The sequence below is a fragment of the Pyxicephalus adspersus genome, chromosome 5 (assembly GCF_032062135.1).
Source record: "Pyxicephalus adspersus chromosome 5, UCB_Pads_2.0, whole genome shotgun sequence".
Classification (NCBI taxonomy): domain Eukaryota; kingdom Metazoa; phylum Chordata; class Amphibia; order Anura; family Pyxicephalidae; genus Pyxicephalus; species Pyxicephalus adspersus.
The window spans coordinates 50,054,180-50,080,547 of record NC_092862.1 but is presented as its reverse complement, the minus strand read 5'-3'; the positions used below and the strand labels follow the sequence as shown (position 1 = coordinate 50,080,547).

General features: G+C 38.3%; 1 protein-coding gene across 2 annotated transcripts in view; it reads right to left on the bottom strand.

Moving 5' to 3' along the window:
* Positions 1 to 18,827: 18,827 nt before the first annotated feature.
* RNMT (RNA guanine-7 methyltransferase) overlaps positions 18,828 to 26,368 on the bottom strand; it is a 22,975-nt gene continuing 15,434 nt past the window's right edge. For both annotated transcript variants that reach the window (XM_072411491.1, XM_072411490.1), the window contains exons 10-13: positions 25,975 to 26,092; positions 22,307 to 22,408; positions 20,110 to 20,143; positions 18,828 to 19,308 (exon numbers count right to left, since the gene is read on the bottom strand). In XM_072411491.1, the coding sequence (XP_072267592.1) occupies positions 19,271 to 19,308; positions 20,110 to 20,143; positions 22,307 to 22,408; positions 25,975 to 26,092 (292 nt within the window). In that variant the 3' untranslated portion in view covers positions 18,828 to 19,270. The remainder of the gene's footprint in view (positions 19,309 to 20,109; positions 20,144 to 22,306; positions 22,409 to 25,974; positions 26,093 to 26,368) is intronic.

Sequence of the window (26,368 nt, the reverse complement as noted above, 5' to 3'; positions counted from 1 at the left end):
TCCACTAGGTGATACAGCACACATTTAAGGAACCTATATACTTAACAAGAGTGAACTGGGTTATTGAAGCTTTTACAGGGAAGCCAAGATACTGATTCTGTGGAGAAAGAAAAGATGACTATTGCACAATTTAGTTCATACAGATTAGCAGTAGGAAAATGTAAGTTTTTGTAAATTATTTGCTTCATTTAATTTATTAGTGCATTTTCTTGTAATAATATCATGTGGTGGAATGTTTTTGCCACTTTGCTAAACAATAATAGCTCATTTTATATTCCTATTAGAGCCAATAACACAGAAGCTGTGAAATAAATATTTTTTCTCTTTTGTACATAACAAATTTTGAGACCCTTTCATATAAATATTTAATAAAAAAAAATATAATAGTAAAGGAAAAGCATTTTGCTTGACATTTTTTTTAACGAAGAGGATTTTAGAGGAATATAAAGAAACGAATAGATACTCAAAGAAAATTATCTTTAACTTTTCTCAGTACCACTTCAGATATATTCATTAGAAAGCTCAGTGTGTGTCATACAAAAAGAACAGGTTCAGTAATAGAAATTATCAAAAAGATGGAATGGTAAACAAATGTAGCACTCTGCTGAAAAAAAGCGTAGATAAAACACGTACTCTCCAGATTATATTAAGGTTGAGCTGTTGAATAGACCTTCAGAGTACAAAATGTTTCAATGTACTCAGACTGAAGTAATGAGAAGCAAGGATGATCCATATTAGATAAAAATAGAATTATGTTTGTTTTAAAAAGTCACTTTACTAAGCACCTAGTGCAAGGTGGAAAACTTTAGAAATGCCCTCTGGGAACTGCAGAGAATTAGAGTCTCTTAGGTTTTTATTGCCATCTGCAACCAAATTGAGGCCATTACTCCTCATCCCCTGTCAGGATAGAATGTGATAGGAAATTTCTCTAATAGAGAGACAAAAACACATGTTTTGTAGAGTGAGAAAAGGGGTAGAACATTAGTGCTATGAATACTAATGATAAGTGAAATTGAGAATATTATTTTAGCAAAATTTATGGAGGTCACTGAGAAGGCCTAACTATTTACCTTTATACTGTTTTATGGGCGTAATGTTTTGTTTGTTTATCTAAACATTTTTAAAGGGATTAGTAAAAGGTAAGAAAAAGCATATAACAATTATAACAGAATCAGAAAATAGTGAGACAATTTAATGTCTTACTAAAAGAGTAGGGGATGATTGGAATGGTAGGAGTAAGAGAGGGAAGGAAGAACTTGAAACCCAATGAGTAAGAGTCAAAAGGTGGTGTTCAAGAACAAGTGCATGAAAATATTGGATCCACAGCACTCAAATAGAATTGACATTAAGCACAGAATCCACTAATTGTGTCACAACACACATCCAGTCCAGAAAACGAGTCTCTTTAGCTCCGAAAACTGCTACAGTATGACTTTAATTACAAGATGTAAGGTACTTACCCCGCCAGCGATCCCGCAACGTCCTCGCCCGCAGCGACCCCAGGGATCCCGGGCAGCGTGGAGGTTGTTTCTTCCAATCCTATGATGCCAGATGGGCAATTTGATTTATTGAGACCCTGTCATTAGCACCCTTGCACGTTATAGCCTCCGTGTTACAGTGTGCTTGGGTGCGTTGTTATGTTTGATTATGATTTCGACCTCTGTTGTCTTCCCCTGTGTCTTGCCATGAGCTCAGACTTATTACCAGCAGCAACCCAGTCCAAATATTGACTTTGCCTAAACTCTGCCTGCCCTGACTTGGATTGTCCCTGACTACGCCTTCTGCCTCACCCTTTTGTACCTCGCTGATCGGATTGATCTTTTGTGTTTGACCTCGGCCTGTACCTGGATTATGGACTAAAGTTTGTTGAAAGTGTACCCCAGAGTGAGTTGTGATTTGTGTGCCTAGGCGTATTACACAAGGGACAGATACATACACTGATTTCATCATATGTTAAACTTTAAAATCATTAGAAAGGATGACAAAGAGAGTAGCAGAGGTTTGGCATTGCTTACCGTAACCAGCTCCAGTTTCCATGCTCATGACTTTGTCAAGGTGAAGAATATGTACACTGAAGCTATTAGCACTTCAAAATGATCAATTCTGTTATCAAGCTGTTGTAAAACTTGTTTTCAATAAAATGGTGTTTAATTGAATTTATGAGAGAAGGAACACCACAGTTTCCAAAAATTATTCTCATAGAAAATATGGATTATTCATGGAAACCTTAACAGTGTGTGCCAAGGCACAGCTGTAGGTATGGAAAAAGTCTAGTTTGAAATTAAAAAGTGTTTTTACACTGTGAATGTAGAAACACATGTACATTGCAGACATTATGTTGTGAACAACACCACAGTTTCCAAAAATTATTCTCATAGAAAAAATAGAGTATTTAAGGAAGCATTGACAGTGTTTGCCAAACATTACAGAACAAGCTCAGGATCGTGTTCTGTGGTGTATATTGTGTATATTGTTATAAATTAATAATTGTAAAATGTGAAAAATTCAAAACAATATGGGGGTCAAGACTGCAGATTCTGTTGGGTGTCTCAACAGAATCCTCTATATGGTACTCTCACTAAGGTAAATAAGGAGAAATGGATACCTGGAGAGGATAACTGTGTGAAAAGAATAGAAAAATAACCTATTTAATGTACAGCGCTGCGTAATATTTTGGCGCTATATAAATCTGTGCTGTGCAATAACAGTGTTTCTGCCATACTGTGCTATGACAGAACAGCAGCACTGAGAAGCAACTAAAGGGGATGACAAAATCAGCTGACACCCTCAGCAGATACACAGTGCCAAGTCTCTCCCTTAATACAAAACTGATCCAGCTTAAAAGCAACTACATTTCTACTATAAAACAATTTCTACTGAAAGAAGCTCAAGAGTCTGTAGCTTATGTAGGAAAGATAGAGTTTAATTCTTCTTCTTCTTTGCAGTGACATCTGGAAACACTCTACTGTGTTCTGGCTATCTGGCTCCATACCCAAGGTTCAAAATAAATAGGTAACAATTGATGCTTAGTTTGAAGCTTAGTTTGTAGGAAGATTTTGCTGTGATACGATCTATAGATAGATTTATTAAAGCTCTACAAGGTTGGAGCGTATACACATTGATCAGTGAATCTAGGTGATCCAACAAACCTGAAATGGATCTGGACCAGGATTGAAAACATTTGCTAACAAATAGCAGATTACTTTTAGAAAATCCATTCAAGGTTTGCTGGATCACCCAGCTTTACTGATGAAAGTGTATCCTCTCCAGCCTTTATAGCTTTAATAAATCAGGTTCTTTGACTCAAACTCTTTTGAGCTGAAAATTTAGCTTGAGCTACTGTGGTAAATAACCAAGTGGTAAGCAGAAAAGCAACCACATGAAAAGAGGCTCATAGCAGCTGGCCTAATAGTTTAAATATTATTTTTATGCAATACCTTATATTTACATGAAAAGACAAGGACGGACGGACGGACCGATGGACCGACGGACCATGTTACCTAAAAAAAAAAAGGGGGGATATAGTTCAGCTCCCGAAAAAAAATATCTGCACAGGGTGGAATCTGTATTAGTAGAGTAAAGCTACGTACACACTTCCAATTATTATCGTTGGAAAACGAACGACGAACGATCCTGCACGATATCTACAAACGATCGTATAGCACCGATCCTGCACATAGAGATAACGACACGATCGTTCGTAGATATTGTACACACAATAGATACGATCGTTTGAGCGATAGAGGAACTATGTGCACGACAGGAAGTGAACGAACGTTCGTTCATCACGCATGCTCAGACCATGGACGATCAACGAACGATCGTACACACGAACGATGTTCACCGATCGTCGTCCGATCCGATCCGCCGGTCCGGTCGTTCGTTTCCAACGACTTTCCTCGTTCGTCGGCGTCGTTGGTTACTTTTTTTACGAACGATTTTTGCCCAATCGATCGTTCGTCGTTCGTTTTGAACGATAAAAATTGGAAGAGTGTACGCACCTTTACAGCTGGATTTTCTTGGCCTGAGTTAGGTAGTATGGGGGAGGGCTAATTACCCTAAGACACTTAAGATTTTTTTCAGGTTACTTTTCATTTGGCCATTCATATAAGATTTTTTGTGATTACATAGCAGGTGGACAGATACCATTCTCATGTAATCAGAAACATACAGTTAATGCATACCAAAGGTTTACTACTCTCTGTTTTAAATGATAGTCCAAATACCAAAGTTTCAAATATAAGGTTTCTAATGACCCTGTCAGCACAAAATTGAACAATGGTAATCCAGTGAATTAATAAGGCCATAGAAGTGAGGTTTGCTCACAATGTGATAGATGTGCTATCACTACTTGGGAAGAAAAATCATCTTCTCTTCAACTGAGAATATTGCTGTGTAAACTCATCTTATCTCTTTTGCTGTTTAATAAAAGAACCCTGTTGAAAGGAACAAACCCTCCAAGTGGCTGTGATCACTTGATAATATAGTGAGTAATTGGTAAGGTGTCAGTAAGTGCTTAAGTGCCATACATTTGTGAACAATGTAGAGAGATTATATTTGCAGAAGTAAATTTAGAACATGTTTAGGTAAAACACAGTCCAGTTGGCCTTGACCGATTGGACTGTGTAAAAACTGCTTATGCACTATATTTCTAAAACACTATCCTGGATCTGTCAGCTGTTTAAATAGATTAGTTCTATAAGTTTTTTTTTTTTTTCAAAATGCAAGCTACAAAATGTCACTACTGCCTCTCTGAATGGAATCTCTAAACAAGCATTTACTTATTCTGAAACCTCTGACGCTATATATTCTTTAATTTTTTTATTTCTATTATAACATAACAGATAACAAACTATTACTTTCATTCTCTAAAAAGCAATCACACAGTTTGAAGATACTTTTACTACATCAACATGCTTACAAAAGAATGTTCGAGCCATGGACTACTGTTAGCAGTAAACCCCCAAACTGTTGCTATAGTCTCATTTTAAAAGTTGTCCCTTATATCTTACCAACAGAATACTGGAGGACATATTTAGGTCTTAGGAATCTTCTGTTACATTTACTATATCCACCGCTCACAGTGTAGTGATTATGGGGAAGAATGCTTTTTACATTGCTGGCCGGTGGAAAGAGTGTCACCGTTACAGATAGCCAAAAAGATTATTGGTGACCTGTGAGGCACAAACTGCTCATCGTTTAGGGAGCCCCCAGCAACCTCTGGACTTTTTTGCAGTGAATGTCTCTAAAAGGTGTACAACAAAATATTAGATTACCAGCCCCATCATTGTTCATTCGATTTTCTTTGGTGTTATCATTTGGAATATAGTTTCACTAAAACTCCAAGGTAAAGCCTGATTTTAGATAACTAAAAATAATATTGGGTTATTATTATTCACTATCATTAGCCAGTATTTTTATAGCACCAACATGTTACGTAGCGCTTTACAAAATCCATTGTCAAATTACTAACTGTCCCTCAAAGGGGCTCACAATCTAATCAGTTCCAATTATTTTTGCCAGTTTCAAGTTTTATTAAAGACAATTGTGGCTTCTTCTTAGGGTACCAACAAATATGTCATATATATATATATATATATATTGTGAGGGGTTAAGCTCAGGATCACCTTTGTTGGGGTCAAAGGACACTTGTCTGGTTCATCCAACTCATAACACACTGAGGTATAAGTGTTAAGCTGGCTTGCAGCCAGGTTTATTGAAGGTTGCATAAAAAATAGCAAACAAAAACCTTGCCTGTCCGGCACTTACTAAACATCAGATTTTCCTGTCTATCAGCTGGAGGGCTTCTCCCCGTCAGCTCCAAACAAAACTTGCAGCAACCTTCTACTCACTCTTTGAGCTCACTCACACCAACTGAGCTCAGTCACCCAGACCGACTTTCTGAGTCTCTCAGCAGAGCTCCTCACAGACCGACTGTCTGTGTCTCCAAACCGAGCTCTCTCTCACACAGTCCACCTGGCTGTGTCTCTCTAAGCCAGGCTGAGCCTGCACAGATCCCTATCTGTGTCTCTCGAAATTAGGCTCCTGACTGAGCTCCTGGCTCTGATTTATATCCCCACCCTCAGTGCTGCTTCATTAATTATCTCACAGGTGAGAGTCTTCCACCTGCTACTTCACACAGGAGAGGAATCTTGGGCAAATATACCTCACATAAAAGAGGAATCCTGGGCAAATATATCTCCCTTTCACCTCCAATCCGGCAATCCTGCATTGGTGTCATAATATATATATAAATATATAAATATATATATTCATATACAAAAAATTAGAGGTGCTCTGCAAATTTAGGGCCTGATTTATTAAAGTTCTTCATGACTGGAGAAAATAGACTATCATGGGAGAACTAATTTCCTGAAAATAATTTGCTAATAGTTAGAAAACCAATGTTTTCCTGGAATAGATTCATTCCAGGTTTGAGGGATAACCCAGGTTCTTACAAGAAAGTCAATCTTCCCCAGTCTGGGCAATTTAAAAAAAAACAGGCTTGTATGTCTAAAAAACCCCTAACCACGATTTGTATTTCATAAATATGTGATCAACATGCTATTATTTCTTTCCAGAAACCTGGATGAAATTATTTCAGTTACAGACACCCCTCTATTACTGTTTATTAGTATTTTTAAGACCTATTCATGCATTCTAACAGAACACTGAGATTGCAATATGCCTCAGACTAAGTCTTCAAACAAGGAGTAAACCAATAGACACACAGAAAAGAATGGCCTTGAATGAATAGCTCAAGATATGATATTGTAATTTCTGCCAAATTAGAAAGTAGTAGAAATTAACTTTTTACTGGTCTAATGTTGTTAAACTTTGTAATTTGTTAACTTTGTAAATAGTTAACTGCACTGTGAATATACCAGATTTTTTAAATGTTGAAATTTATGACTGCTTTTGGATGTCAAGTGATGTTACACATTCACAGATAAAGATAATAGCAGAAACAGTTTTTATCAACGTGAGTCATACCCCAGAGCTATATAAAAAAACATTGTTGTTTTGTGAAGTTATTGAAACATGTTCTTATCTAGTTCATTGTAAATGGCTGTCATTCCCTGTATATCTGACAACGAATTGCTCTGCTCTCAAAACTATGTTTTGGGCTTCTCTATGGCTGTTGTGGTTATAAATCAGCTTTATATAAATAAACAGTGCCTGGGGATAAGACAAGTAATCTTGGAGTGGCAATTGCCCCTGGCAATTACCATATAATAAACTAAGTGTCACCAAGAATAACTGGGAATTTGTTTGCATTATACCACATCGAATAGGTAAACACAAGTTTTATTGAGGTATTAAAGTTGTAAAAACACAAAAAGTATACATATGTACATATATGCGTAATATTATTATTAATATCAATTATAATAATAATATTAATGTAGTAAGCCTTATAACTGTAGTACATTACATAGACCTTTTATCTGTTGTTATATGTAACACATTTGTTGTGGCTTTTGTACAAATAGTAGATATTTGAATTTTTCTACAGACTATATATTTTGTATGTATAACACCACAAGCTATAAAATTATATGCATTTCCTTGTTACCTGATTGTTAAGTCTTTAATTATTGCTGCCATCTGCTGGTGACTGGATAGTATAACAAATGCCATCTGATAATGTGCCTGTGGCAAATTGCACCTGTTTTGCTTATATGTGTGTGCATGTAAAATATTAAAGAAAACCCCACTGTTTAATGAGAAATCACGACAGGAAAAGTACTACAGCATCAAATGTTTATATAATGTGTTTGCCAAACTTGTCTAAGTATGTACAAGGAGGGCATGTGCTATCTATAGTTTACCATAGAAGGGTTTGATAGCAAAGCCTACAGTCTGCAAAGAACAGTAGTGTTACTAGGGGCAGGCAGTCTGCACCAGGCACCTCCACTTGCTTTTTACTCTCCATATATCTCTCTACCTCTATCTTTACCTCTTTTTTCTACTCGTTCTATCTCCCCCCCCCCCCCCCCCCCCAGTTTCTTTGTCTTTTGCTCTCTTTCTCTCCCTCTCTGTCTTTACCTTTCTCTTCTTCGCTCCTTTCCTCTCTCCCCCTCGTCCACCTTCTCACTCAGGCCTACCTCAGGTTCCAGCGATCATGGCAGCTCCCAGCTCAGTTACCTGCACCACAACGCTGGTTCTTAAGGAATCATCATCTGATATTTTTCCCCATTCTGGTGTAAATTGTGAGGAACTAAAGCCTTTTTTTTTTACACAGTCACTTCATTTCAGGGGCTCAAAAGTAATTGGACAATCGACTCAAAGGTTATTTCATGGGCTGGTGTGGGCAATTCCTTCCTTATGTCATTATCAATTAAGCAGATAAAAGGCCTGGAGTTGATTTGAGGGGGTGCTTGCCTGTGGAAGATTTTGCCGTGAACATTTTATTTTCAGCTTTTTAATTTACCCAATTACTTTTGAGCCCCTAAAATTAAATGATTAAAAAAAGGCTAATTTAGTTCATCACATTCTTTTTGTTCAAATCTCTGAATAAAAGCTGAAAGTCTGCAGTTCAATTGCATCTGAAATCTTTGTAATGTACAGAAGCAAAATTAGAAAAAAGTTATCTATGTCCAAATATTTATGGACCTAACTGTATTTCATAAGCAGACAAATATCACCTGGAGTCAGATTTCCTGAAGTTATATTTATTATAACCAGTTGTAGGTATTGAAATATAAAATATTCATACACAGAATATAGGATGGACTGATCTTTATGACTTACAAGACAGAATGTCCGTCTAGTTGCCATGGTGAAGTAAAGCAATAAAGTTATATGCCATGCTAGCCATTGATAACAGAAGGAAAATGTAAGTTAAATTTTAATGGAATAACTGTAATCAAGTTTTCAAGTTTACTCATTTGTAGTAATCCACAAAATGGATTAACAAGCATTAAATGCTCATTTTGTGTATGTGAATAATTTTCAGCTGCTTTGGTGCAAATGAAAGTGACAAGGAGTAGACAGAAGGCGCAACAGAAAGATAACCCCCCAAAGAAGTAATAGTTTTACTACACACCATTCACATGCCTTCACTTGTTACTTTCTACTGTTAGGTACCAGGACTTTAGGACCCACTGGCAGACCTTACTCTGGTGCAGTGGGACTTGAGTTCTTCCTGGTGAAGGACAATACCTGGCCTCACATGACCAGAGTGCGTAGGCAGTTCCTTAATGACAAAGTCATTTATGCCATTGACTGGCCCCCAACTTCACCAGACCTGAATTAAATAGAGACCTTCCAAGACGTTTGGGATCAGTGCATTTGACTCCGCAAAGTAATATCAATGTCACCCAGACATTGTATTAAGGTTTTTCTGTAGTATTTGGCACCAAAATGCTAGCTGCAGATCTCCACATGCCGGCTTTCAGCCCATAATGAATCCAGTTGCCATCTCTTCCACAAATAAACAATGTACAACCACCTGCCCATCTGCATGATCTAAAAGCAAAAAATGATTCATCTAACCAGGCCACCTTCTTCCATTGGTCCATGGTCCATTTTTGACATTATTGTCCCCATTGTAGGGGCTTTAGTGGACAGTGATTACCATGGACATTTTTTAGCAATTTGTGCTACACAAATTTTCTATGTGGTTAAACCAGACAGGCTTGCTTTTAGCCACCCATGTGCATCAATTAATCGTAGACACACGTGACCCCTGTTGCCAACTCACCGATTGCCGCACCAGTAAAAAGCCCCAGATCCAATAATCTAGACATCACAATTTGAAACACTTCTTTAGTCTCTTCTATCTTTGCAATGAGGCTGAAACACTGAAATATGGTAGCAAGTAGCAGTGGTAAAAAATTTGTGAAACATCACTTTTCTACCATGGACTGCATTATAAGTCCATGGTAGATAAAAGTCCCTTTTACTTATATAAAAGTGTTATCTACCTATCACAAAAAAAAAATCTGGTGATAGGTCTGATTTAAGTCTTGTACAAACCTTTTTGTTGTCACCCAAGACAATTGTTTATACTTGGATCATATCTTGGGGAGCAGTTGTCTTATGCTAGATTTCATCCAATGTTGTTCAGCAATACTGGCTTGGGCAATGAGGAACATTATTGTTTTATAATAGTGAGGAAGAAGTGGGGGCCATTATGGTTATCCTTCCCGCACCACATAATAGTGCGGTCCATATAGTGCTTGTTCATTCTACTATCAATGGAAACAGCAACTATATCTGAGCTTGTACATGCGCATGCAGAGCAGCCTGCACGACCTTTTATTAATAGATGTACTACAGAGTAACACATAACAATACACCAAAAGATGACAATCTACACAGTCAGATTGTTTACAGTGTCTGTAAGTTTTCATGTAAACCAAAAACAGTATTGAGCTGTCCAGCCCACAGCAAATAGAAGTAATCACTCCCTGATATCAAACTGAACATTAACATGACTAGGATATGGCATTAGTATTCTGCAAACCCTATTTAAATATAGCACAATCACTTCTTTGTAACTATCATTCACAATCTGGTCATCTTGAAAACACTTCGGAAAAGGTAGAAATTGAAAAAATGGTTTAAAAAAAAACCTCCCATAAAAGCAAAAAATACAAATCACACTCCTCTAGCTGTAAAAATAACACAGTCTAAAATCAGAATATGTTTATAGAAATAATGCCTAGTTTACAGACTTCTTTTTTTTTTTTTTAACACTTCGAAACTCCCATTCCATGCTTAATTGGAGTTAATACAAGTGTTTAAAAGTAAGCGTAAAAATGCTTATATAAGCTCATATTGTGTTTATGGGAGTTTGTAAGTATTTCTAGGTGTTTAAAGAATCCCATTGATTTGGGATGAAATGTTTAAAGGTGTTTACAAGCAGTGAATTTTAACATGCAGCATGGAGCGTTCTCCTAAATGCTCAAAAATGTGCCTCCTACAAATGGTATAGATTAGCCCTTTGGAATGCATGGAAATTTCAAAGATAGGCTTTTAACCTCCCAAGAGGTAACCCCGAGTGTGACTACCCCGAGGGTAGAAAAAGTTGCTAAAAGTGGTAACCCCTGAGTCACGCTCGGGGTATGTAAACCTATGGGAAGGTTAGTAAATAGTAAACGATTACCCGATCCGGTGGCGTCCCGCGCCATCCAGCACCGCGATCTCCGTCTTCTTCCTTCTTCCTGCTTCTGCACATGATGAGTCACCAGGGAGTTCCCAGTGACGTCGGTGCGTGTGTACATTGCCGGCGGGGCAGGGTGGGAAATTTAAAATCTATTTGTATTGCATTAAATACAAAATAACTGTATTGAATGCATTACATTGGATTTTTGTGTATGTGTATGTGTTTGTGGATGTGTAAAAGCAGGAAATTGTTTTCAAGAACATTTATTTTACAATATAAATATTAGTATGCGTATAATATGTATTTTTTTTAATTTAAGAAAATAAAAAAAATGTTTTCAAATATAAAAATATATTAAATGTATTCATTGTATTGCGTTTACATGATTTTGTGTTTCAAACTTTATTTTACTCATACTATTATATTATACTGTAAAATAAATTTTCATTAAAAACAATGTAATTTAAAGAAATGAACCGCTAGGGAGGTTAAATGCTCAGGTTAAACACTGGGGAAATACCCCATGTAGACTAAGACTTAAAGCAAACCTAAACCCACACTTTCAATTTGGGCTTATGGATGACGTAAACCTAAGTTATACTGATCTATTCGGGTTTTACTTTTGTTTAAATCTTCCAAACCCCCTAAACTGTCAAAAAAATAGCTCTGACCCCTCCCCTGGGCTTTGCATCGAGGCTGCAAAGGCTCATAGGAGATAGACATCATCAATCAAAGAGGAAAAAAAAGCACTAAACTTGCTGACCAATCAAAGCAATGGGAATGGTTTAGAACCACTTTCACTGCTCTGGCTGGTCAAGAAGTTTAGTGGCCCATTTTTTTTACTCCTTTTTCCTGTAATGTGATGATGCCTCACTCTTCAGCATCACCACTGTCTGCTTCTGTCAGATGAAGGGGGGGGGACGGAGGGGTCAGCTCAGCTCCTCAGCAGGGAGACTGCACACCCGGAATGGAAGGTATTTTTTTGGGGTCACAGGGCACCACAGATGGGGGGTGACAACAGAAATTAGGATAACATCTTGGATGAAGGTGACAACACAGTTTAAGGGGATTTAACTTGTTGACCAACCAGAGCAGAGAAAGTGGTTCTAAACCATTCCCATTTTTCCCCCTGCAACCCTCAACTGATTGTATATTGTACGTCTCCCATTGTGCCAAATCTCAGCACTGTGTATGTAATTGTTTTCCCCTGCAACCCTCATCTGATTGTGTATGGTACGTCTCCCATTGTAGATGAATTTATTGCACCAACTTTAATCTCCTTATAGATTTATTTGTTCACTATCCCTTAGTTCCAGCTGAGTGTGCATTAATAAGTATTGCCCTGCCAACCCCTCCCCAGGTTCAACTGATATCCCAAATTCCTTATACTCTGATCAGTCCATCCATAATCAGGGCCCAAAGCACTTCTATTTAAACAACAGGCAAGGTCACTTTGGTACCCTGGTCACGTGCCCAAATGTTAAGTGCCAAAATTATAAATGCAATGGGAATTAATCCAGGGAATTGACACGGGAATTGGAACAGATTTGGACATACTATTTTACTCTGCCACTTCCATCTCCTGCCTTTGGACTGATTTATCCATCTGGACTCCAACACATCCCCTGCTGCTGGCATTCTGAACTGGTATTTCATCAAACCAGCTCTTTGACTGAATCATCATATCCCACTCCTGGAACTCAGCAAGTTTACCAGCCTCACTTGAACCCATATTACAGGACTGCTTCTCATGGACTTCAGTTCGCCACATTGTTTAATGTATGCCTATGGTTTGCAATTATCTGTAAAAATGTATTATTCACCCTGCTCTCTGTTTATTGGCACTACTCCCTGTCCTCCCCAGTCTGATAACTCATTGTCTCTCTGCCCCTTCACTCTCCTTATTTCTCTGTCTGTGCTCCTGCATCTTTTTTCCCTACTGATACTCTCTGGTGACATCACACCCAACCCTGGTCCCCCACACAGCCTCCCCCTTTTATACACTCTCAGTAAGACATTCCCTTCTCCTAACCTCATCCCCATTCACCCTACCTATAAGTCCTTACCCCCTCGCTCTGGCAGTCTATGGAATGCCTGATCTGTTGGCAATAAATAACCTCCATACACAACCTTCTCCTTTCTAAGTCTCTCAACTTTCTTGCTCTCACTGAAACTTGGCTTTCCTCCTCTGACTCTGCCTATGCTGCTGCTCTTTCCTATGGAGGCCTGCACTTTACACATACCCCCAGACCTGGCAACAAAGTAGGGGGTGGAGTGGGTCTCCTTCTCTCACCTAACTGTACATACAGAGTCCTTCCTACCCCACCCTCTCTCATTTTTACCACTTTTGAAGTCCACACTGTCCGTCTCTTTAGCCCCTTACCCCTCATTGTTGCTTGTTGTCTACCGCCCCCCTGGCCCAGTATCACAATTTTTGGATAACTTTGCATCCTGGCTCCCACACATTCTTTCCCATGACCTGCCCAACCTCATCCTTGGTAACTTTATTGTTGCAATGGATGAGCCCAACCTTCCCTCCTCAGCCAAACTGCTCTCCATTACCTCCTTATTTGGACTCACTCAGAACATCAATGGCCCCACACACAAAGCCAGACACACTTTCTGATCACAACCTTATCACCTTCAACCATCGAACTCTTGCCCTCCCTTGCCACATCGCAGACCTGGACAATGGTAGAGAGATATCCGTAACCTTGACCACAACCTTTTCTCAAATTGCCTTGCATCCCTAACCCCCACCCTCTCCAAAATCACCTCCCCAGATGATGCTGCCACCTTGTTAAACCACTCTACTTCCTTGGCATTGGATAAAGTAGCCCCTGCCACCTTCCACTACCCCCACCCCTGGCACAACAATCACACCAAACAGCTACAAAAGACTGTTCGTGCAGCTGAGCACAAGTGGAGGAAATCTGGCCTCAGCGCTGACTTCATGGACTACAAAGCCAAGCTACAAAGCTTTAACACAGAGCTCACTGTCACCAAGCAAAAGTATTTCTCCGCAGTCATTTCCTCTCAAACTTCCAACCCACACAACCTCTTCTCAACAATTGACTCCCTCCTAAACCCCACACCTCCTCCCCCGCAGCTAACTTCTCTGGCCAAGACATTGCCACCTAATTTAGTGATAAAATAAACAAAATCAGACATGATGTCTCTGCTCACCGACCCACTCCAACCATACCCACCCCTTCCACCTGTAAATCATCACTGACCCCCCTCAGCCCTGTTACTGTGGACGAAGTCTCTTCTCTTCTCTCATCATCTCCATCTACTACCTGTCTGCTTGACCCAATTCCCTCTGATCTACTCCGTGCCCATTCCTCCACCCTGGCCCCTGCCCTGACCGAACTATTCAATCTCTCCCCTTCTACTGGGAAATACCCCTCAGCTTTCAAACATGCCATAATTATCCCTATCCTAAAAACACCCTCACTGGACCCCTCCCTACCCTCTAACTACCGTCCTATCTCCCTTCTCCCATATGTCTCTAAACTTCTTGAACGCCTTGTCTACAAAAGACTCACCGATTACCTGAGCGCCAACTCTTTCCTTGACCCTCTGCAGTCTGGTTTTAGAGCTGCCCACTCCACTGAAACAGCCCTTACTAAAGTGGCCAATGACCTCATCAGAGCTAAGTCTCAAGGCACACTAACCTGACTCTCTCCTCTACAATTTATTATGAATGCTGCAGCCAGACTCATCCATCCTTCCCTCCGCTCCTCTTCTGCTCCATCTCTTTGCAGATCTCTACACGGGCTGCCTTTTAACCATAGAATCAAATTCAAGCTCCTGTGCTTTGCCTTCAAATCCCTCCACAGGTATTGTCCCGCTTACATTTCTGACATGGTAAAAAGGTACTCCCCCAGCCACTCTCTCCGCTCCTCCAATGACCTACTACTGACTTACTCATAACCACATCACACACGGTTACAAGACTTCTCTAGAGCTGCCCCAACTCTCTGGAATGGTTTTCCTCGTCCTATTCAGCTTGCTCCTACTTTCTGCTCATTTATAAGAGCACTCAAAACCCATTTTTTTCAAACATGCCTACCCGTCTTCTTCTGCCTTTTGAAACCATCACTACTTCCCACCACTACATATCTCCCATCCTATTGTGTGTAAATTCCCCCACTTACTAAATTAAAGCTATTTGGGGCAGAGTCCTCTCCTCTTGTATCACTGTCCGTATTAGTCTGTCATTTGCAACCTCTATTTAATGTACAGCGCTGCATAATATGTTGGCGCTATATAAATCCTGTTTAATAATAACATGGATTTGGGTGAAAGGGTAAATTAGGGAGGCGACGCACTCCACAGATGGGGGCGACAATACAGATTAGGATAACATTGTGGATGAGGTTGACAATGCAGATTATGGTTACAAAGCAGATGAGGGTGACACAAAATAGGGTAACATTGTGGATGAAGGCGACAAGACAGATGAGAGTGACAATATCAATTAGGGAGGCAACACGCTCCACAGATCAGGGTGACAAAACAAATTAGGTCAACACTGTGGAGGAGGGCGACCTCGATTGGCAAGGTAATTTGCCACACACAAGATGGCTGCTTCCATACATATATTAAATGTTTTATTTTTAAAGGATTTCAGCTGACACATCCATTGCCACTAAGGGGGACTGACATTCCAGTGGAAAAAGGTGAAAATTATCTAATATTAGGGTTTAGGTGTTATGTCACAGATATAATTTGTGACAGTTTTATGTAAATATTTATGGGTTACATTTTAAGTGTACAAAGATAACAGACTTGCAAGTAAAATTTAAAGATTATACTAATTAACAATAAAGACAGATAGATAAAACAATGCAGTAACAAAGTTAGATAGAACAAAAATACTTTGCTGTGGAAGCAAGTTGCATTCATCCAAGGAGACCCCCCAAGTTAATGGCTTGGCAGATGATCAAAAAACATGTTGAATTCAGTAAGTTCTAGTTGAGTCTACTTCATTAGGTGTGGAACTGTTTTTTAAACTACACAAGAACGAAGACAATGGCCAGTGCTTGACCAGTACTTGACCAATGATCTTCCTTTAACCAGCATTTTACCTTATAAGGATGCCAGTTAAAGGATAAGCTGCATTCTTTTTGGATGACCTGTATAAAAACTTATCAGTAACTTTTTTTTAGCTGGATTTCTTAAATATTAAATCATCACAATACATACACAAAGCAATATAGGGATACACTTGCTTTACTATTTATACTTTACTTTCATGCTTTTGTAACAGCCGATATGTATTTTAGACAGAAGAACTTTGCAATTTATAAAATAAAAAAGTCGTCCTATTGCAAAGCTGCTAGTGTACTACAAATACTGTAAATGTAATCAGAAATATAATTAGGCATTAGATAGTGTACATATGTTGCTTGTTTATCTTGGTTTCCGGTTGTCTAAATTTAGCCAGTCCCTGTTGTGTATCCATGGCAACTCCAGCTTTCTTTCAGAAAAGCACTGTTCCCTGAAACGTCAGTAAACCGCAGTCACGCTATCAATATCTTTCATCAAGCTATAGAATCACAGCACCCCATGCACTCAAAGTGTTAAAGGTCTCATTTACCAGTTCTGAGGGTCACCATATACCATTCCTGTGCTGGCAGCCCAGACATTCTGTGCACCAAACAGTTATAGGTCACTGTGCACCTGTAAAACATGATGATCCTAAAATAATTCAGTAATTATTCATGTACATGTATTGCTTCTAGCAGGCAGCCAGACCAGACCAGTTACTGGGAGGCTAACTGCCACGCAACTCCTTTATCCATAAATCTAAAGAGAACATTCATAGAGATTTCAGATGGGGCTGCCACCAATTTGTTCACTGATGCAGTAGTTCCCACATTCTCAGATTTTGCTTGCAGTTTTGACAGTAGGTTGATTTTTTTAACGCCTTAATAGATTACAGTAGGACTACCTGGTGAAAGACTTGAATTACAGCTGGAAAGCAGCTAAAGTAGACATATCATTACATTTCCCACTTTATATAAAAATGAGTGACATTTTTCTTAATTTTTTTTACATTTTGGGTAAGGAACATTACCCAATATCACACCTCTGCAGAGCAAAATTAGGTGATGTAGGAAGAAGAGGAAGATGGTGGCACTCAATGTCCAGTCTGTGTCAGGGCGGAAATGACCCGACTAGGATTGCTGAGCGATCTACGGGATCTTCCACCTTTCTCTTTTGGGGATAGTTACGCTTTTATATGAGCTTACAGACTAGCGTTGACAAGAAATGGTTATAAATACCTGACCATGAAAAAAGTATCAACAACTTTCCCCCAACTCTGAGTCTTTCCATCTATGTGAAGTAATCTATCCTTTACGAAGTTGCTCTTTTGAGACAGGTTTTGCATTGTACCCTCCTTTAAGACCTGCAGTGTTTCTTTTTATGCAGCTGCAGTCCTATGTCTCCTGCATACTATGCAATCTTACCTATAGGGATTAGTTCAACTCCCTGGATATAATGGTTTTTAGCACCTTCTCTGCATAGATGTTTACAATAGACATCTCTCTTCCTAGAGCAGGCCATTTCTGGTGCCCTAGACCTGCTTAGGTCTGTTACACAATGAAATCAATTCCAGGTTTGCTGGATCACCCAGGTTCACTGATGAAAATGTATATTCTCCAAACTACAGAAAGCTTTAATAAATCAGGCCCAATGTATCCAATATACAATGAAAGCAATCAGAGGACATATAGTTTGCTTATAGGTAGGAATAGGACATGACTTACCTTGAAATTGATCTGCTGCCCTCTAGTCTTCAAGATGAGTACAAAAACTCACATTTTTTTTTTTTTTTTTTTTAGTTTTAAAAAAAACTACGATTGTGCCTTGGTGCCTTGACCTGATGGTTGCACAGTGTTTTAGCAGCCAATTTAAGCTTGTGGTTCCAACAGAATGAGAAATCAATTAATGGACTGCTATCAAACTTGAATAAAATGTATATATTTCTTGGTTTGCTGCATTCTCTGTTTTGTAATATTAACTTCCCATTCGTTTTTTTTGTTGTTGTTGTGTTCACTTACACAGGCCTTTTTTCCTTTATTTTTATTCAGTAATCAGTCAGTCACACATGTTAAGTCCTAGGCTGAGAGGATTCACTCACTGCACTGTATCTCTTAAGGAACGGTTATCCTAGGTCAGCAAGTATGTTAGGAATATAAAACATATCCTTATCTCCATAACATAGTGGGGAAGGCACCTCATTAGATGTCTGGTAGGGTTAACAGGGATTTTTTTGAAAATAATGAACAGATAGAAATACATCATGGAAAGTGTTGTATTAACAGACCAAAATGAGCAAATAAGAGATGATCATTGGTATGGTTGTGACTAGGTATAGCACTGCCTAAAAACGGTGCGCAATATTTTATTTTCATATAGACTAAATTCAGGTTTTTACATTTATATTTTCATAATGCCCACTGATGTTTTCAATATAAAGAGAAAAAAAAGTTCACATAATAAACACACAAATAGCTGTATGCCCTTGAATGACTACTTTTACATCTGTTATAATAACTAGTGCAATCGCACAAGCAGATAGGCAAAGAACATCTTCCAGTGTTCTTCCTCACTATAATGACATCAACATGCATAGTATTAGCAAGTGTTTTTACAAATATAAGTTATATATTTTAAACAGAATAATAGTTAAAACATAGGGCTTAGTTCAAGTGTTTATTCAGATACATAATAGCATTATCTTTCCTCTCCAAATAAATTGAACTGTTGCATTTGTGCCAAGTGTAGTCCTCCTAGTCTCAGAAATATGATGCAACTTTAGAACACAAATAATTAATTTAAAAAATATGTCTAATCCTATGTCTGGAAATATTCTCCCAACAGTATGCATACAAAGATTAAAATATTTATACAAAAAATATTTTCTGGTCCTTTTTTACAAAAAAAAAAAAAAAAAAGCCCGTCACAGACAGGCACTCGCTCGCAGCTGGCACATAAATCTGTAAAGTAAATATTTTCAGCATGTAATAATTTCATGCACAAAAAAATTGTAAAAAAAATATACCAGCACACTCACAAACACAACACTGGAAGAAATTAAAATATGACATTTTATGTTGACAGATTTTTCACCAGCAATGTCATTCAAGCCTGTTTTTCAAATGCAAATAATGAATATATACCTGGAGGAAAAAAAGTAAAAGAAAAAAAAAAAAAAAGATATTAGGATACAATATCCATTTTAGAAACTGAAAACATAATATTGTATGCAAAAAAATAAATAATATTAAAATTGAAATATTCAGTGGATACATCTGATTAGAGACCTGAGTGCAGAGCCCCCCCCACCCAGAAAAGGGAAAAGTCAACACTACTCTGTTGTCCTCTAATGAAAATTGCCATTGCCAACTTGTTTCATGCAGGTTTGGGCCCTTGGACGTCACCAGCCTACAAAACTTTTTCACTGGCAACAAAATGATTCAAAAGGTAAACACTTCCAGAACCAGCAGCTCCTAAAATAAGTCTGTAATGGCTGCTACATCACAGATGAATATTGAAACTCGGTTTGGTACCCATTTGTGAAACCGTGGTATTTAAATCCCTAGTTTACCCATCATATGACATACAGAAAATCATTATGCAAACCATCATTGCAACTGATTTTTTTAAAGCATTAAAAATGAAAGTTGTGCCTAGCATGCCAAGAAAAAAACAAAACAAAAACGAATAGGAACCATAAGCGGTATGCAAATCTTGTAAATGCTAGGCTTGGCCACTCTTGCATTCATATTGGTTCTTTAATATGATAGGTGGTCTTACTGTCCAACAGCAAGCCAGAGGGGTGAGGAGGCCAGACTAAACTTACAGGAAACATTAAGATGTGTGTAATGTTAAATGCATCTTTAAGTGCACATATTTAGGCGATTCCACAGTTACATGTGCAAGACCACAATCAGCTAATACTACTGAGCAGCAATACTTACTTGTAGCTTCCCATTCGGATTTGCTTAAGGTTCCCTTAAAAAAAAACAAAAAAAACAAAACACATCGACAAATGGTTTCAAAATATACAGTTTTAAGCATAGTTGTTGCTTTTACAAGTGAAAAAAGACTAAAATCTACAGCTGATGTTTTTATAATTTAGTTTTTGAATATATTAGGTTTTCTAGATCATTCCATGATTTACTTTATGCTGACCCTTTGATTAGCTTTGATTAGAACCAAAGTCCCTATTTAGAGCACAGTGGATATTGCCATCTGCTGGGCAGCTCAGCATTTACGCCATACTATGGGTAAATTTGGACTGAAAAAAAAAAAAATGGTGTATAACGCTTGCAGAGCATAAATCTACTGCCACTCAGGAGCCAAACTCAAATGCCCAAATCTATACTGATTAGCCTGCCTAAGGCTGGGTATACACATGCAATATTTGTTGTTGGAAAGGATCTTTCACAATCTTTTCCAATGACAAAAGACTGCTTGATGCATGAACGAGCGCTGTACATATACTCTATGGCAGGGGTCAGCAAACTTTTTGGACTTCTAGGCCATTTCAGGATCATTTAAATCTCGGCCAGGACACTATCTGCATGGAGTTTGCAGGTTCTCCCTATATCTGTGTGGGTTTCCTTCACTTCAGTTTCCTCCCACATTCCAAAAACATGCAGTTAAGATAAATGGCTCACCCCACAAAATTGACCTGAAGACTACATTATTGATATATGACTATGGTAGGGACATTAGATTGCGAGTCCCTTTGAGGGACAGTTAGTGGCATGACTATCGACTTTGTACAGCGCTGCGTAATATGATGGCCCTATATAAATACTGTGTAGTAGTAATAATTTATCAGATGATTGATATATGATAAGTAACTTATCACTAATATATGATTAGTTACTAATCACATATTAATCATCTGATAAATTTTGCATTGTTAGTTGATATAACCTAATTTTAAACTTACTTAACTTCTTTTTTTCCTGGCCCACGTGTAAGCAGCCGGGAACACGGGACTTCTATCAGCGAGGGACTGTCTCAAGTCCCGCGCTGATGGCTCTGCCCCCACCAGCAAAGCCCCTGAAGGGAAATCCCTCTCCTCGGCAATACATACGGAGGAGAGGGAGTGTCCCCCTACCCCAACGGCGTAAGTGTTAACGCCAGCCGCGGTAAATGGGAAAGGTAGCCACAAGGAGGCTCAAGAGTCGCTGCAGGTTGCCAACCCTCCAGCCGGGATTAGGCCGGATCCACCATTAAAAAACCAGGGGGCGTTAGGCCGGAACGGACTATTGGCTAGGCCATATCTGGCCTAAAGGCCAGAGTTTGCTGACCTGTGCTCTATGGAGAGGGGAGGGGGGGAAAACGATGGAGAGGGGAGGGGGAGAACGATGGAGCGGCACCCCGTTGCGCTTTCATTACAATGGTCCGTTTGTGGATCTGCCAGCACAGATCGATGAACAACCAGCAATGTACACATGTCAGATTCTCGTTCAATATCAGCCCTGAGGCGATTATTGGATGGGAATCATCTGACAGGTGTATGAAGCCTAATATTGCACAGGCTGTGTCGCAAATACTGATAACTTGTTGAGGCATGAAATCTACAACACCTCTAAAGGTGTCCTGTGGTATCTGGAACCAAGATATTGACAACAGAGCCTTTAAGTCACATGTAGGCCTGCCTTTTTCTCAGTGCATATTCTGTTGCCATCACATCCCCATGTAAAACAAGCACCAGGCCAACCACAGGTTACCTTCTACACATCCATGTCTTCCATTCAATCAATCACTGATAGTTTTAAAATTGTCAGATATGCTTAAAATGTTTTAATGTTTAAAAAATGTATAGACTGGATTATAGACCTAATTATGTTATTATGCCTCTTGTAACAGACACAATGCTGTGTGCTGCTAATACACTGTGCAGAATAGGGGAGTATATCCACTGTCTGAGCACAAGTCAATTCATTTTATATTAGTTTGCTTTAATTATTTATCCTTATAACAGAAGGTACCAGAATGGCAAAATATGCCTCTGGTAGAAAAATTTCCTGTTTATAAAAAGGACAAATAAAGAGTTCATATATCAGAATAGGATACTTTACTAAAGACAGTTGGCTACAAGAAACAACCACATATTACTTTTTTTATTATTATTAAAAACACACACAAAACACTTACTAAGGGTAATCTGGCTTTTCCGTTCTCTTTAATTTTCTTAACGTGATCATAGTCCTCTTCATTGTTAGAGACTAAACTTGCATGGGAGGCCGGAGGATATTGCTAAAAAAAAAAAAAAACAAAACAAAACATATGTCTGGTTAATGACAAAGCAAAAATAACATTTGTGTATTCACAAAAAAGATCTTGAAGTTCATTAAAGAATAAAAGGTCATTTTCAGGTTATACTGCTAACCACCTAAAAAGTAGGCAAGTCTTTTAGCTCTGTGACATGCAAAAATCGGTCCAACTGAGGGGTGGGCAACAGCAGATTCAAGGAAAAAAAAAAAAAAAAACAACAACACAGAACTAACACTGCCAGGAACTCAAAGAACCATCTATAGGACCAAACGCTAGAAGTTGGCATCAGGTGAGGCCGAAACTTTAGAATCTTACACAGCTAAGTTCTACCAGTGTAAACAGAGCAGGTGGCTCTTGCCAATCTGGGAAGCAGAAGCCTAATGTCAAAAACACCCAGAAGCACCCATGGGTCTAGTAGTATTCACCTAATTAAAAGTTGAACTTCATGACTCAGTAGACTCACTCCTAGTTCTTGGCCTAAACACCACCTTGTACCTTACTAGGACAAATAAAGGTTCTTTTTTCCAACAGTGTTGCCAGTTCACATACTTGCCTCACAGGTGATTACGAAATATTTTTTTGTAATGGGTTTAAATGTCAGAATAAAATACACAGAGAATCATATTTAGGTCTAAATAAAACACTACATAGGAGGCTCCTGTAAAAAAATCTTAATAAAAATGAGACCAATGGTCCCTGATACAAAATAAAAAGAACAGAGAAAAAAATCCAAGGAACTCTATAATGGTATGTGTCTTGAAAGTCTCAAAACACACACCAAGTGAAGTATGACTTTCAGGTCTTCTGAAAGACACTGCAGGAAGTAACTATTCTAGCCCTGAGGATTGTCTGAGAAGCCCACCTCTCAAAACCAGACATGCAGTTAAACTCAAAACGTGGACAGCCATGTTGGGAAAGCCAGCAACTGTGAAACAAGATGTTAATCTGGCCTTTGTGACAGAAGGTCCAAATGATCTGGTAAAGGCTATGAAGTATCTGCTAGGAGCTCCATTAGCATACCACACTTGGGCCAGCCTGGGGTCATGAGAATCCCCAAAATGCCTTCCATCCTGATCCTGCAAAGACAAGTAAAAAGAACCAGGAAAACAAAGCCATAAAATAGGGAGTACTGATCCACCACAGAAGACAAACCCATACAGTATGTTAGACCTGGAAGCCAAGAGGTACACATCCAGCATCCACACCATGCAGGCACTGCCAGCAAACACTGCCTGTCAATTGGTAATGCCTGGAATGTATACAGAAGACAGCCTGGGACATATAGTGCTGCTCAGAGAGGGATCCAGTATATCCTAATTCCTGAGCAACCAGACACCACCCGATTTAAGGGACAAACAAACCAGGGACATTGTCTGACAGTCAAACTGTCTGACAATTTCGGAATGTTGTCCTTCAACAATCTGTAGTAAAACATATGTACTTAAACTTATGTAGAGAAATTAAACTTGAGATTGGAGAACAGTTTTTTCTGGCATACCCAAGAGTAGGCCCAGAAACTCTGAGAACTTGAGAAATGAGAAACTTGATAAGCCGACTCCCAACACAGATTTCTGAGGGTTTAAAATTCTAACAAATCTTTGTTACATGCAGACACTCCGTGTTCTTTCAAAAAAAAAAAAAAACAAAAAAAAAAAAATAAAAGACTAGAGTACAATAGAGCCTCCCAGCTGGTAGGGAAAATGACCCACTTCAACCAGTATGCTGGAAATATTGCGACATACAAATGCACATTCTTAATGATCCATGGAAACCATAGAAAATGTTCCTGGTGAAGGGAGAACGTTACAAATCTGGTCCAATATTTGGATTGTAAATATTCAGAGCCTTGCGGTCCAAGGCTTCTTTTTGCTTAGGAACAATGAAGGTTAAAGTAAAATCACTGAAATCTTTCTACAACAAGAACAATATTGCTTTGTTAGGAAAGTCCAAGGGGCTAGAGAGAGATCTGCCAACTTGTGCATCAACGCAGGGGGTCCTTGTGGGGATAAGGAACTGAGCAAGAGGCAAAGAACCAAACACAGCTTGTATCCCTGTGATACCATCTCTTACACCCATGTGTCCATTTAGGCATCTTTGCTGCCTTAGGAGCTCTAAATCACTCAAAGCTGGAGACCACAGTGGTAGATGCAACAGGTTGATCCCCAATTTTTAAAGTGATAGGACTAGACTAGAACATCAATTAACATCCGATGAGCCATCACTATGAAATGATAAATTACCACAAGACTATGATCGCTTAAGGGAAGGCTTGTGAGGTATACATCAGAGCAATTCAGTGTTAGTCCACAGATACAAGGCAACCTCAGAAGCATTGCTGACAACCATTGCTAGACCAGCTAACTTGTAATCAAAACAGGATTCAGTTTTTTCTTTTTTTTGGTAGTGTCTAATCCTCTATAAGCAGCAGTATAACCCAAAGAGGAAAAACTTCCTATGTCCCTCGATAAGGAAAAAAAAAAAAAAAAAAAGAAATGACAATAATATACCAAAACAATTAAAATACTTACTACTTAGGAGCATGTTAAAACTGCTATTGTACATTTCAGCAAGGCTGTATAACTGAATGAAACATTCACTTTGACAAGCAAATTTTATTCACCACAGTTGACAGTGAAGTGAATTTTGCTGGTCAATATGACAAGAATATACAATCCAGGAAGAAAATGATAACCAATATTCAGCAGCACTTACTTTAAAACCATCATGCTCCAGCACTTCATAAGACCATCAAGACAATCAAAACAGCAGCTTGTGTCTGATCTTTTACATCTTACCACATCATGCACCAATTCTTCAACACTAATATAAGACTATATTCAGTAATGTGTACTTAAGAGTATATATTTTGAAATCTCCAGAGATGCGATTAAGCCAGACAATTTTCCTGACTGACCAAAAGTGCATGAAGCTATAATTACATAAAAGTGAACTGAAAGCCTAACACAAATAAGAAAAATGTAAGCTACAACTGGTTTTAGCATTCATTCTTTTAAATTAGTTTTGTAAGAACTATAACAGAACTATCATCCTTTTCGCTCAGAAAAAGATTTTGCTTGTTGTAAACGGTTCACATTATATCCCTTTTAGTGAAAGAATCAAAGGCTTTTATATGCTTACAAAAAAATGATTAAAAAAAAGAAAAAAAAAAAAAAAAAAAAAAAGCTAAGAGTCATATTATGAATAAACAAATTTTATCACAATTAAATCTTATTTGTGATCAATGTTAATAAAAACTGCATTAATCCACAGGTGTAAAGACTGTGCTATGAAAACAAACTAAAACCTAAACATACAAAACAGCACTGTTAACCGCTAATATCCTCTAAATACGATAAGCTCAGAAACACCTCCAGCAGCAATGTAACACTTGCTAAACTATGCTCTTTGAGAGGAAGCCAACCCTACTTCAGCACAGCTTCCCATAGCTTTGAATGCACAACCAGTTATTAAGTTCTGCCTTACTAATAGAATGACAAACAATGCTGGATGGCAATCTTCTCTATCATTAACAGGGCCCAACAAATTACCTCCAAAGCCTGCATTTTTTTCAGCAGATTTCTCTGTTCGTCATTTTTAACCTTCTCTTCAAAATATTCCTTAAAGGTCTTCTTATAAATTAGTTTCATTTTATATTTCTTGGCCATTCTGCAAAATAAATAGATATGTTATTTCCTCCCACATTCAACTTCAGATCCATCGCAGCTTGTTTATTCTTAATTCTTCCATTCATTCTCATTTATTTTTCCAAGCAAAAGACTTTGAACAGACACAGCAGTCCCTTATGGTCTGTACTGGAATTACAATTTTAAAGGTTGAAGCTTTTTGGACATATTTCATGTAGACATTTGTAATCCATGTATTGTAAATTCATGAAGTATTTTAGTATATATATATATATATATATATATATATATATATATA